This window comes from Phyllostomus discolor, chromosome 10 (assembly GCF_004126475.2).
Source record: "Phyllostomus discolor isolate MPI-MPIP mPhyDis1 chromosome 10, mPhyDis1.pri.v3, whole genome shotgun sequence".
NCBI classification, from domain to species: Eukaryota; Metazoa; Chordata; class Mammalia; order Chiroptera; family Phyllostomidae; genus Phyllostomus; species Phyllostomus discolor.
The window spans coordinates 6,100,017-6,114,617 of NC_040912.2; the positions used below are offsets into that span (position 1 = coordinate 6,100,017).

Here is a 14,601-nt window from a genome sequence, read left to right on the forward strand (position 1 = left end):
TATTTCCTCTGTAGCCCTATTCACTCTAACTGTGATACTGAGATAATTTCACGTAATTACATTTTGGACAAGCTGTATGATTTTTCCTGGTGACGGCTGGCCACGGGCAGGCAGCATCTGGTAACGGTGGCCTGTGAAAGGCGACATTGAAATGTCTGATTTCCCCTCCTGCCCTCATAATCCTGTCCCACTGGCCACTGGGAAACGAGAAGGACGGAAATGGATGTCGAATGTCCGGGCACTTGCCTTTCCTCACTGTGCAACTAGCTACATTTACCCAACACCCTCACAGTCCTCCTCCTGAGTTAGGGGGAAGACCATTTCCTCTCAGGAAGCCCCAGATAATGGCCCCGGGAGGCCAGGCTGGGTGGCCACGGCTCGGGAGGGCAGCGGGCGGCTCCGACGACATTGCGCACGCAGTCCCTGCTCTCCCACTGTGGCAGCGGCAGGGTGTCACTAACCCCCTGGCTGTGTGTGTGCCCTGCAGTTACGAAGAAGTGGCAGCAGAGAGGCGGGCAGCCCTGGCAGCTCATCGAGCCCGTGGATGGATTCCACCCCAACGAGGTGAGCGCGCCCACACAGCGGTGGCTGAACACTGTCTGTCAGGGTTTGTTTGGTTTGGCTTGAAATCTCACCTGACCATAGGTTTATTAACTCGAGAGAGAGGGAGAGAAACACCGATCCGCTAACTCTTGTAGGTGCCCAGACTGGGGATCAAACGACACTCGGGTGGACAGGACGATGCCCCAACCAAGGCTGTTACCCTTTCTAATAGAAGTATGCATGCCAGGAATCATTTAAGGTGATGTACACATGTGGCTTAATAGAAGAGTCAGTGAAAATACAGAGAAAACTGAGTGCAAGGAAAACAAGGTAGGAATGATACTGGGCTTCCAGCGTCGTGTCCACAATCCATATTCATGTGATGTGTGCAGGGAAGTTCTGAGAGACGTCGGCGAGCGCCTGCAACATCAGCTCTGGGCTTTTCAGGGGCAGAGAAGGGCATAAGCCACAGCCTCCCTGAGAGAAACGAGGCCAAGTACACACACAAAAATCACAGGTTATCCTGAAAGCAAGCACCATGAGACATCTCTTCCACGGAAGCTTCTAGGAAGGACGCTGTGAGAGGAAAGCAAGGGGGATGGACAGCAGAACTCCGTCCCTCCCTGCCTCAGCCCTGTGCATTACCCTGGCCGCAGCCGGGGAAGCTCCACTTTCATCTGTAACACATACTGGCCTGACTTATGATGTGTCTTTATTAAAAAATAATATTAAAAGAAGGACCTCCAGCCAAGACGGAGGTGTAGGTACACACGCCTCGCCTCCACACACAACATTAGCAAAAAACACAGCTACACTCCAGAGCAAATGTCACCCAGCATTGTCAGAAGTTGGAGCCGTGTGGAGGTCCGACAAGCAAGGATTTAAAGAAGCCACACTCATCCAGACCGGTAGGAGAGCGGAGGGGCAGAGACGCGGAGTGGAGGTCCCCTACCTCCAGCAGGGGCCCAGCCCTCGCCACGTTGGCCCATACTGTCCTAAAACCCTGACGGAGAAGCAGGAAGTAGCAGGTACTTACTACTGGTTCGGCTGCTCCAATTATTTTAGGGAGACACGTTTAATAGATGTAAACACGGGTTGTGCTGAACAGTTCAAAGTCATGATTTATACCCAATCACTTTTGAGCTGAAGTATACTCACTATCAAAACCCTGCTTATATTTGTATGGAAAACAAACAAGCATAGAAAAATTCCCAATATACAGACTTACAACTGTTTTACCTTTAAGCTCAGTCCCAGGATTTAGAAGCAGAATTTCGAGAACTACCTTCTTCAGGGTAAGGCCGGCAGGGAGGAAGTTCAAGTGCCAGGCTTGCTGGCTGCTGGGATTTGGCGGGGGGGGGCCAGAGACGACTCCCAGGACTGGGTGGCTGGATGCAAAGGTGTGGAAATGGCCACGTCAAGAAACTCAGCAGAAGGAGGTGTAAACACGCTGGATTTGAGCTGCCTGCAGTGTCCGGACGGGACTCTCAAAATAGCCATTGGATCAAACACATGGGTTCTGACCTCAGCAGAGGGTCTGGCCTGCAGGCAGGTTAGGGAACCACCAGCTTTTCTAAGGGAAGAGCCAGAGATATTTGAGGAGATGACATTGGCCCAAGTCGTCACATTGCGAAGGAAAGTACAGATCCCAGAAGATTAAGGCTGAGAAGTGTTTTAGTTACCGGCTGTTGCGTACAGCACACTTAAAACACATTTCATGCCTCACAGTTCCCATGGCCAGGAATCCAGGCACAGCCTAGCGGGGTCTTCCACCCCAGTGCCCCCCTACCCCACCCCACCCCAAGCTGTAACTAAGCAAGGTGTCTGCCAGGGCTGGGTCTCACTGTGTGCTAGCCTGGGGAGGGATCTGCCTCTGAGCTTACATGCTTATTGGTGGGATTTAATTCCCTGAGTCCTGTTGAACTGAGGGTCTCAGTTCCTAGCTGGTTCATGGGGAGGGGCCACCATTAAAAGCAGGTGACAGGTCCACTCTCCAAGGAGAGGGACTATACCGGTGTGACTGCAGCAAGGTGGGCAGGCATCGCGGCTCTTTGCAGAAGAACTCCCCGGGAGGAAGGCCAAGGAGAGCGTTAGGGGACCCTGGTGAGAGTGGGCGGAGCAGAGAGCTGGGAATAACAGTCTGACTGCTGGCAAAAATGCAAAGAAATTTTGCCTTGAGAAAGAAAGCTGATATTGCAAAGACCCCAGACTCAGATCTGTGACACGGGCAAAATGCAGCCAGGCGACCTTTTCAAACCGCCGCTTTTCAAAATCTCTGCAGCATTAAGCCTCTGAAGAGGCACTTAAAAGATTTCAGGGCCTGAAATCGGACCGCGGTAAACAGGAAACGTTGGAAGAGCCACAGACACACATGGAAGCCAGGTTCCTCGGCTACCCCAGGACCAGCCAGCCGAACACCCCGGCACCTCCTGTGCTAGCGGCTCTGCCCAGCACAGCTCTATGCGAAGCAGCCTCCTCTCCGCTCGAGTGCCCACAGCAACTCCAACCATCTTCTTAAAAGCCCCCCACAAGCACAAAATGTCCCGGGACGGCAATCCCCTCCCCTCTCTGGAGCCCTGAGCCCTGTACACTGCCTGACACAGACAAGATACATATACTCGGTGGACTAGTTGTAAATAAGTGCGTAGCCTCCAGGTTTTTATTTGTCTCAACAGGTAAGCTCCTGGGAACCCAAATTCTGGGACAGACTTGTAGGTTCCCTCAAAACAAACAAACAAAAACAAAGATGTTCTGGGGGCAGTGACAAGGGTCCCGGGAGCCCGCAAACAGCTGTCACTTTCAGCTGGCCCCGCCCACGCCTCAGGGACCAGGTCTCTGTCTGCGCCATGTACCGACAAGCACGAGTGTTTGGGGTACGGATGCTGAATCAGCACAGAGGGGCTGGAGCCTTAAATCTCAGTGTCGCGTATGCCTTACCACGGTCAGGCGGTGAAGTTCGCAGACTTAAAATGAAGGGGACCAGAAGGGGTCAGAAGCCCCCTCAACCATGTTCCCGGGCAGGCGAAGAAGCCGGAGAGGCAAAGCCAGGCCCGCCCTGTGGACAGGTGTCGAAGCGCATCCTACCGAGTTAGCCCAGAGCCTGCATCCCGCGGGAAAGACAGATTCAGGGCGGGTGTCTCACGTTGGTTTCGTAGCGCCCTGCAGACCAGTTCAGCAAGGGTTCAATGGAACAGGGGTGGAGCCGTGAAAAGCTTGTGGCCCAAACTACACAATCTGGCTCTGTATTACATTTCTTTCTGGAAAGTATTACCAACATGCAGCTACTCTGTAGAGTTTGATTTTAGGGTCGACTGACTCAAGAGCTCTATTTCTGGAGCAAAGTATCTACAGTGAGCCCACGAAGCCAGAGCGTGGGGGAACGCCAGGCAACGTCCCCCTCGGCCAGTGCTGGGCTTCCGTCCTGTCCGGGCACATCTCACAAACAGGTGGGGTGGACCTGCCTGACGCAGTGCATTTGCTTGGAGAACCAGGGACTCCCCTAGGGAAGAACACACCCTAATGTGGACAAAAAGGGGGTTCTATGGGAAGGGACCTCTTGGGGGATCCGATCACAAATTCCTAACTGGGCAAGTCCTGGTGGGCAGTCACACCCCAGCGCATAACTTCTCAGTAACAGGTTTCTCTTCCCCTTAAGCAAGCCCCGCCCATCGTCCTTGTGCATCTACTAGGTTCACGCAGCTCTGATACAAGAGAAACGACCCTGGAGAGAGCACAGAATCTCGCTGACCACCCCGTAACCTCATCCCCACCCTGCCTTCTCCCACCCTCATGGAGTCTTGCTTCCGTTCCCTCCCTTCCAAGTGCATACACGGAACTGCTGGGCTGTTACTCCCCTGAGCATCTGCGGTCTTACTCCCCGGCAATTGTCCTCAGTCAGACGCACGTACAATCTTACAAAAATTCTCTGCAGCTGTGGGTGTGTCTTACACTGAAGATGAGCACAAACGTGGGTAAGCAAAGACACCTGGCTCAACTTAAAAGTTATTATCAGAAGGAGGGAAATTCTAAAAGCCAGCAGGAGGCTGTCACCAGGGCCCAATGGAGAAACGGCAGCAGGTCCCCCTCCCCTCGCTGTGACCTCACGCTGGGATCATGGGGAGACGGGGAGCATTGAGTAAAAACAGAAAGGACTGTTTCACCAAAACCTCCCCTCAGCCCAGGGGGTGTTAGGTCGCCCCGCTCGGTCTCCCTTTCTGTGAGAATTTCAAAGAGGAGCCTTGGCCGTGGACCAGCGACCCCCACCTGGTTCGGGCACCAGGGGCGTTTCTGAGCGGCAGCAGCCGCAGGCAGACAGGCAGGCGGCCATGCGCCGCAGAAGCACCTGGATGAGGACCCACAGAGACCTGCCAGTGACCCGCAGGTGTGGGCGTACCTAAGGAAGGGCCACGCGTGCTGCAAATGGCCGTGATGCCTGGACAAACCAGCACCGCCCACGGGGCAGCTGCCTGGGCCCTGTCACCGGGCCCTGCGAGAGTCCACGACAAAAGACGAGACCCCGGGGGGCCTGGCTCCGTTGACCGGAAGATCCCACTAAATCAGAACCCCTGCGTGCGCCGGGGTTCTGCCGGGCCAGAGTTCATCCCACGCGCCTGTGCAGCAGGGTGAGAGGCCGCGGCAGCCTCCGGACCCCACCCCCACCCGCTGTGCACGGGCAGGAGGACCCGGTCTCCCTCCCCGGTCCCGATGATAAGTGCAAGGGACAGGCGTGGCAGACGTCTCCGCGGGCACAATAAATGAGCGTGCATCCGTCTGATGGAATGCGGCGCACCGAGGGAAACCGGCGGTCTCGGTCTACCTTTAGTGACGCAGAAATATGTTTGCAATAAGAGCCAAGTGAATGGTGGCAGATTAAAGATGGTTATGGGCGCGATGGCTCAACTCCACGCATTTGTCAGCGCGCACGGGACTGCGCTCCAACCGGAGTTCACTTCCCTGTGTGGAAATTACACGGCCGCGGGAGGGGCTGCGGAATGATATTTACGGCGGGAGCCAGGTCGTGTGCGCGTGCGCGCGCAGCCGAGAGCCTGTATGCCCGGTGTTCGCAGCGCCTCTCTCTATTACACTTGCAGATGGAGTTTCACTAATTCAGTTTCTCTCTTTTTGCCCTACTGCCTTTTTAAATTTTTCTCAAAGGACCTGGCGTTGCTTTACCATTTTAGACTATGACTGAGAGGGCACCATCGCCACCTGCATTTGGGGAAGAGCTCGTCTGGAGTCAGGAGAGAGAAGTAGGGCTGCACACTACCCCCCCCCCCATCTCCTGCCCCCCATCCCCCGCCCCCCGCCTGTGCAGTGTGTGGCGGGAGTTAGAGAGGAGGCTGGTTCTGGGACGACCCCCCAGTAGGCGCTCAGGAAGTGACCCTCAGAGGAATGACTGATTAGCGCAGCTCATTTTTATCACGTGTCTCCGGTTGAGTGATAGCAACGCCTCTCTCCTGTTAGACTCGCGATACTAGCGACGCGCACTCAAATATTTGCATCCCCCTGGAGAGGCAGCCGGCAATGGCTCTCGAAGCCACGTGCTCCCGTCTGAGCTCGGTCCTTTTACCTCTGTTTGTGTCTCGTCTCCTCCGCTCCCGTCTGCTGCCTCGTTGCTTTGGACAGGGAGATGGGTGATTGCAAAGCCTCGGCCCCACATCACTGTCAGGGAGACAGCGTGTGGGTGTCAAGCTCACAGGCCACAGACCAAACAGAGCGACCCCTAGTCCTCTACAGACCGGGCGGCTGCCTCCGCGCGGGGAAAGAGCAGGCGACACAGCCGGGAGGCCCGCCCGCTGTCTTCAAAGACCCTGACCGCTGGGAGGGCCAGAGGGTCAGGCCTGCCCAGAAACAGCCACTGGATAGTCAGCCCGTGTGGGTGTGTGTGGTGTAGGTGGTGTGTACAGTGTGGGTGTGTGTGGTGTGTGTGTGTGTGGTGTGCTGGACACCACAGGGCTGTGGCCGAGATTACAGAGTTGGATGGCCGGGACTTGGGGTCCAGCTCAGCAGGCTCCGGAGCGTATTGATACGCTGGGAACATTTAACGCAGTGACTCCATCAGTTCTCGTTTTTCCCGACAACAGCTAAGCCTGGCACACAACTGAGACCCAGAGGGGCCTTTCGACCATTTCTCCGCCCGCCCGCCCACTTGGCAGACCGGAGAACTGCAGCCCCGGGGGTGGAGGAGGCCGCCCAGCGCCACACAGGCAGAGCCAGTCGGAAGGGGGCACGGGTCCTGCCCGTGGGGCCAAGGTCCACCTGCCCTGAGCAAAGTCAGGGCGGCCCCGCGCATCCTCCCGGGACAATGCGTCCCCCTCTGAGACCACTGGCTATCGCGGTTCCTGCACCACGAGCATGAAAAGCCCCGGTGCCCACCGAGCCAGCTGGGGCCTGCAGGCCCGGCCAGGCCCCGCTCGAGAACTGAATGAGGGTGTTATCTGCCGAGGAAGACCACTGGTCAAAAGCACGTTCGAGATGAGCCAGAGGATTGGACAATGGATCCTGCTAGTGCAGCCACAGACTGAGCATCGGGCTGGGGGCCAGACACGGGCCTCCAGCCCCACTCCGCACCCACAGTGCCGTCCAATCCCACTGGCCCCTGCTGCCTGTCCAGCCGCCCCCCCACCCCGGGCACCCGCCGGTCCCCTACCTGCCACTCCTCACCACACCTCTGTGCCCTTGCACGCACACGGCATGCCCTCTGCCCTCGCGCCGCTCCCCACGTGACCCACCTGGTGAGCCCTTCTTTGAAAATTCGGCTCAGCCGTCACCCTCTTCTGGGAAGACCTGTCCCCTCCCACCCCTGCAGACTCGGTGCCCCCACCCCTCCCTGCCTGGTTCACTCACGAGACTGGGAGCCCCCCACTCCCAGACCCCAGCCTCAGGCCAGCAGTAAACGTGAGCTGTCTGCAGGTGAAGGACAAATGGCTCTCTGGGAGAAGGCACCGCTATCACCGAATCACCAGTGAGCACACAGGTGGCAGCGTGACAATCCTCATTTCTTACCTCGAGGTTTCTGGGAGTCGGGAGGGCTGGTGCGAGGTCACAGGGTCTCCCGAGGCCAACGTCCAGGCCACATGCTCACCCAGAGATGCGACGGGGAAGAACTGCTTCTACACTCCCTTGGGTTGTCAGCAGAATTCATTTCCTTGTGGTCGCAGGACTGAGCTTCTCGCCGGACGCCAGCATGAGGCCGCCGCAGCCCCTCGCCACGTGGGCTGCCTCCCGCAGCAACACAGCGGTGGTGGGGTGGGGGGGCTCTCCAGAGGGACGCTGCCAGCAGAGCAGGGTTTTACAGGACGCCACATCGTCGCTCCAGTGACAGACAGCCTTTCACCTCCAGCGCACTCTGCTGGCCAGAACCACGCATCAGGTCCCACCCTCAGCCACGGAGCTGGAGCACACAGAGACACGGAGGCAGGGATCCTGGGGGGGCCGTCCCAGAGCGTGTCCACCACACGACAAAGGACAGAGGAAACCTGGCAGGTCGGTGTTTTCCTCGGTGGTAACCTGTGTTTCCCTCCTCTCCGCAGGTGGCTTTGCAGCTGCTGGCCGACAGGCTCTGGGACAAGGTGCAGCTCCGGTGGCCCGAGGTGCTGGGAAAGGAGAATCCGTTCAACCCCCAGATCGAACAGGTGTTCGGAGACCAGGGGGGGCACTAGGTGCCCGAGGGACGCACGTTCCTGGGAGCCCCGGGACACGGGAGCTTGTTGCAGGGGCTGTGCTCTCCCAGACTCTCGGCCTCTCCACAGCAGCCTCTTTGCGGTGGTTTTCCCCCCTTTAAGCGCATATCTGCACGACGGTGTGATTCTGTGAGCTGCCGGGGTCGGTTCGCCGCCAGCCGACGCGCATGTCACCTTGAATCAGGTGCTGCGGGTGCCATTCCAACCCAGGAAGCATCTGTGCCCTCGAATGGCTAACTGTTGTGACAACAAATGGGAAACCCAGCATGTCAGGCAGCTTATCCAGGGTTGAGGTCAGGGTCAGAGTCACAGTCAGGGTCAGGGTCTCAGTGTGCCAGGGGCTGACCCAGCCTCACTGGTGACCCTGAACGAGGGCTCCTCCTGGGAAGGCTGCTGGCTGGCTGCCAAGGACGCTCACCCCCAAAAACTATAAACAGAAAATTAGGTACAAACCTGCATATTTACTGAGAAATGGAAAACAAACCACAGCGATGTACACATGTTTTTTAAGTTGACAAACACCACAATCCCCATGAGGTCAGAAGGCAATGACTTTCCTTAGTCAGAAAACGTTCCTTTCCTTGGAAGGTTGTCTGACATTCTTGGGCGGAGCAACTGGGTCGCCTGCTCCCCAGCCGTGGTTCTGAGATGACGCCCCTGTCTGCAGATGGAACCCAAGAATAAAAGCGGTTGCTTGCGGTTGATAATGTCGTTGAGTTTCTTTACGCCACTTCTTATCGGCGAAGTCACACACAGTTTCAGGATTGTTGCGACATGGAGAAGCCCTGTATCGAGTTTCTTTTGCGTGGGAGCCATGGGGGACCCACGCTCTGTGTGCCCTGCTGTGGAAGTTTTCTGACCACTGAGGCACAGGAGTGCCGAAAATTCGATTGTACCCCGCTTTTGTTGTCATGTCACCTCCCTCGCCCATCTCTGGTGGCATGCACAGATGGGGGGCAGTCTGTGTACCCCCCAGACACCCCCGTCAGCAGACACTTCTTCCCACATTCCGCATCCCACATACAGCATCTCGCTAATCACATCACTGGTTCTTGTGTTCCAACATCTCCTGTGATTTTTAAGCACCAAAATACCAGTACTTGTCGTGGTGTTGTTTAGTTACTGGTTTTTTTTTTTAATCTGAAATCTTAATCATTCAGTGTCAAGATGCACCCAGAGAATGCCGTGCTGAAATATTGTCTTCCTTTAGGAAGAACTCTATCCAATCCATCGTCTTCTTAAAATGCTTCCAAGTTCCTTTACGGGTCTTCTCATGCCTATTTCCGAGAACACTAGTGAGTTCGTCATCTTGCATTGCTTTTGCTGCTGTTGTCGCAAATGTTTTCCTATCACATCGCATTTGCTGCAGATACGATCGACTCTTATCACTCGTGGCAGCTGTGCTCTATACGGCTGCCTCGAACACTCAGTTGGCAAGCACTGAGCCTTGCTCCTAGGCTGACCGAGAAGTATGGGTGACAGCCCAGCAGGCCTCCGATCACCACATGGTCATCGGCCGACCGATGCAGAACCTTGTTTCAGGAGTGCTTCCTGTGTAAAGGTGCCTTGTTCAAGGTACAGCTGGTGGATTAACGCTGAACAGAGGGCCAGCAGCCCCGGACTCACACCCAAAAGAAGCTTGTCCACACGTCTGTCTGTCTTCACACAGGGCCCATCACAGCCTCCTTGTCCTTGGAAACACTGGACTGCACTATAGCATCCCACTCGGATGACTCTGTCAGCAGGGAAACCATCGACGAGAACCACAGAAGGGCCCAAAATGTGGTAACAAATAAACTGTGAAAAGAACCCTCGTTTCTGAGAGGCGGAGCTCTACCTTATTCAACCTCGGCCGGGGATGCACAGGGTGGGAGACTGAAATTTTTCACTGGTCGAATGGGGGATGCAAGTACATTTCAGCAAGTAGGCAAATTCACAAATATAGAGTCTGCAAATAATGAGTATTGACCGTATCCTGAAATGTCATTTATGGCGATGAATATTCTGAAACAACGATAGTTACCAGACCCCTTAAAAAAGAAGCCCACATACTAGTGTGTGCCCATGTTTAAATATTGCAGAATATTTTCACCAGTGTAGCATGTGGTTTCAGCACAATCGCTTTTCTTTGTCTCCCTCTACGTTTTTAATTTTTTTGTATTTAAAAATGTGGATCTGAGAGGGGGTTCACAGGCTTCCCCGGCCTGCCGGGGTGGGGGGGGCACATGACAGAGCAAGGGCGCATGTGCTGGGAGGGAGCTTTGGGAAGGAAGAACTCCACAGTCTAGAAGTCTGCATGAACGGCCTCCTTTCTCTGCTTCCCTGAAAGTCACAGAATGGAGGGAGGTTCTGCAGTAAAACACCTGCTCAGCTCACCACTGACCCAGCACTTCTGACCTACAGCCCTTTCCTTGTTTGGGAGCTATCAGCAGCCTGCGGGCTGGGCCGCATGCTCTTCGCACCCACCATGGGAAATGCTGGTTAGAGGAATTCACCTCTGGTCTGGCCTGGCCCGTGTGGCTCAGTGGGTTGGGCATCATCCTGCAAAGTGAAAGGTTGCTGGTTCGATCCCCAGTCGGGGCACAGGCCTGGGTTGTGGGTTCAGCCCCTGGACGAGGCGCATGCGAGAGGCAACCAATCGATGTTTCTCTCCCTCTCTTTCTCCCTCCTTTCCCCTTGCTCTAAAAATACATAAATAAACATCTTTTTTAAAAAAATAAAAACAAAAAGAGTTCACCTCTGACCAATACACTCCCTGGCGGTGTCGAGAGCAGCTTCCTAGGTATGTGAAGGCTAGAATCCCCGCTCCTCGCCTTCCACCTGAGACAGGGTGTCTGGGGAATCCTCATTCTGGCGACAGCTTTCCTGGTGGCCCTAAGTGACCAAGGTGGCACCTCACTTTGGCCCCAAGATGCACACTCTCCGTGCTGCATGGCCTTCCTCACAAACGGATGCATCAGTATGCTACCAACGTGTCAGCTTCTCATTAAATCAGAGCACGGGATCTGTCTTTGCCTGGCAGGATGAACTCCCCCAATCTGATCTGCAGAGGATCCAGCATAAATATTCATACCAACAAGGGCTCTTTTAATCTGGTCCTTTGCTTGGGATAAAAGGGGGTGGGGAAGGGTGGCTTTCAGAGCCTGTCTTCTGGGTCACTTCTTAAAACCACAGCATCAGAATATAATGGTCCCATCATCACGGATCCGTCATTAAGGAGGACTACTTTTCTGGAGTTTGGGATGGATGGGCATGCAGAGGAGAAATAAAGAGCCGGCTTTTCGAGGGCGTCATGCTGCTGGCTGGCTGCTTTGTTTGTAATTAATTACAGGGAGCATTTACAGGAACCCTTTCAGCCTCGGAGCCCTGCAAACCTAACGCGGGGATTCACAGAGCTTCAGTCTACCAAACGCAGCAGAAAGCGGCGCGGAAGGACACATCCAGGGCTTTGGCTGCAGCCCCAGCCCTGGGGTGGCTTTCAGTCCCACCTGAAGGCTCCGCCCCCCGAGATGCACCTTTTGCTCCGGCTCAGCAAGCCCTCAGGTGCTCAAGTTCTTGCACTGAAGTTCTGCCAGTAGCAGGGGAACCCAGACAAGCAGGGAGGCTGCCGGAGGAGCGGATGGATTTGAGGGAAGGTCCGTGGAGCCTCCCGGCTCACGTAACTCGCGTGGAAAGAACAGACTCTGCCCCACTGCCTCCTGGCGCTGGGGTACGTGTCAACACACAGTCAGCGGGGCCCTCCGAGAAATCTCTCAGGAACTCTACTGGGGCATCATATCTGGGGTTTTACAAAAAGAAGAAGAAGAAGAAGACATTCTGGAAGGCAAAAAAAAAAAAAAGCATCATTTGAAGAGACAGAGCAAGTATCAAACCAGACCCAAACCCAAATGGCAGGATGTCAGAAAGGTCAAACTGGAATTTAAAAATAAAACATGCTGTTCAAGAACTCAAGACAATGGCAAAAGTTGTAACATAGACATAAATGGGAATACCAGGAGAAGAAAGAGAAAAAAGAACAGAAGAAATATTTGAAACAATGATGACTGGGAATTTCTTCCAAATTAATGCCAGATATCAAAGCACAGCTCCGGGAAGCTCATGCCAAACAGGATAAAAGCCCAAAAATATCCAGGCATCTCATTTTCAAATCGAGGAAAATAAAGAGAAATAAAAATCCTGAAAGAAGCAGAGAGAAAGAACAGCAAATGGTACTGAAATAACTGATGCCCACATGCAAAAATAAGTAAACAAATCTAGACACAGACCTTACATTCTTCACAAATGTTAACTAAAATTGAATTACAGGAATAAAAGCAATTGACAAAACCATAAAACATAACATAGGAGAAAATCTGGATGACCTTGGGTTTGAAAAAGTTCTTAGATACAATACCAAGACCCAATCCATGAAAAAAAAAAAAAAAAACAATTGATAAGCTGGACTTTGTGAAAATTAAAACTGTCTGTTCTGTGAAAGACACAGTTAAGAGAATGAGAGTACACACTGCAGACTAGGAAAAACTACTTTAAAAAGACATGTCTTTCAAAAGACTATTATCCAAAATACAAAAAGAACTCTTCAAACTCCACAATAAAAAGAACCACCCAATCAAAAATTGGGCAAAAGATCTGAACAGACACCTCACCACAGAAGACACACACGTAGCAAATAATCATAAGGAAAGATAATCTACATCATGTATCAATAGAGGGATATGCACCATGTTCCTAAATTGGAAAATTCAATATTTTTAGTCTTCAATTCAACTAAACTTGATCCGTAGATTCAACATAATTGTAAACATACCCCCAGAGACTTTTTAAATAGAATGTGAAACTGATTCTACAACATAGAGAGAGACAGACAAAGAACCTAGATTCACCAAAGCAATTTTGGAAGAAAAAATAGAAGTGTCTCACTCCCTGACTTAAAACTAACTGTAAGACTACAATAATCAAGATTGCGTGCCACTGATGTCAGGACAGACAAATGACTCAGTGGGACAGGACAGAGCAGCTGAGAACGAACCCCATCCACACACGTGGTCATTGGTCTTTTCACAAAGGTGCCAAATTGATGCCGGGGGAAAGGAAAGTCTAATAAATGGTTCTGGAACAAGTGGATATTCTTCAGTGACCTGCGACCTCTACATAATACCATGCTTAAAAATTAATTTGAGATGGCCCATAGACCTAGACACAAAAGGTAAAATTAAAAAGCTTCTAGGAGAAAACATTTTTAAAAATCTTCATAGTTTGTGGATAGGTAAGAGTTTTCTCGATAAGACACAGAAACGATTTCCAAAACTGAAAAACAATGGAACTAACATTATTCTGTTAAATTAGACAAAACTTTTATAACTTCTGCTCAGCCAAAGACACCACAGACTGGGAGCAAATATTCACAAAATGTAGATATTATAAACAATTTCCGAACATTTAAAAGATTTTTACAACTCAATGATAAAAAGACAAAGAACCCATTTTTTAAATGAGCAACAGAATTGAAACTATGCTTCACAAAGGAATTGACAGTCATCAGGGAAATGCAAATTCAGACCACGGTGAAATGCCACTTCATGCCCACCCAGATGGCTAAAAAGGAAAAGACCGAGAGCAGCAAGTGTTGGCAAGGATGTGGAGCAACTGAAACGCCCACATAGAAGCATCATTGGAAAAAATGTGTTGTAAAACTAATTATAAATTTACCCCACGACCCCACCAGTTAAGTCTGAACTATTAACAGCATATGTGCATGAAAAGACTTGTACGAGAATGTTTACAGCATCTTGACTCATAATAGCTAAAATCTGGAAACTGTCCAGATGACCAGCAACAGGAGAACAGATAAACACATGAAATACCACTTGACAATGTAAAAGAAATTACTGACACACACAAGATCTCAAAGTTCTTAATGTTGAATAAAAGAACCCTGATACAGAAGAGCCTATACTGTATAATTCATATATGTATATGAAAAAAATCTTGAAAGTGTCTGTCAGGAGTGCAGGAAACTGGGGAGGACCATCTGCATAAGTGTTGGAGTTACACAGATGCACACACTCACCGAAACGCATGGACTGGAACACTGAAGTTTGTGCACTTCATTGCATGCAAGTTTTACAGACAGAAGGGCAGTTCTGTGTGTGAGCCCATGTATGCCTGTATCTGCTGTTTACTTTTATAAAAATAAGCCGAGGGGGACTTTCTCAAGTACCTTCGGCATAACATATAGATAGAGGTCCACCTATGATGAATCATTTTTATAACAAACCTTGAAAGCCTATAAAAGGTCACTGGAAGAATCCATTAAAATGCTACACAGTGTCTTGTGGCTTGTAATTTTTACAGGCATATATAAAAAGGTTCTGTG

General features: G+C 52.1%; 1 protein-coding gene across 1 annotated transcript in view; it reads left to right on the forward strand.

Moving 5' to 3' along the window:
* AOAH (acyloxyacyl hydrolase) overlaps positions 1 to 8,932 on the forward strand; it is a 126,413-nt gene extending 117,481 nt beyond the window's left edge. The window contains exons 20-21 of the mRNA XM_036010406.1: positions 488 to 564; positions 8,076 to 8,932. Coding sequence (XP_035866299.1) covers positions 488 to 564; positions 8,076 to 8,204 — 206 coding nt within the window. The 3' untranslated portion in view covers positions 8,205 to 8,932. The remainder of the gene's footprint in view (positions 1 to 487; positions 565 to 8,075) is intronic.
* Positions 8,933 to 14,601: the final 5,669 nt, after the last annotated feature.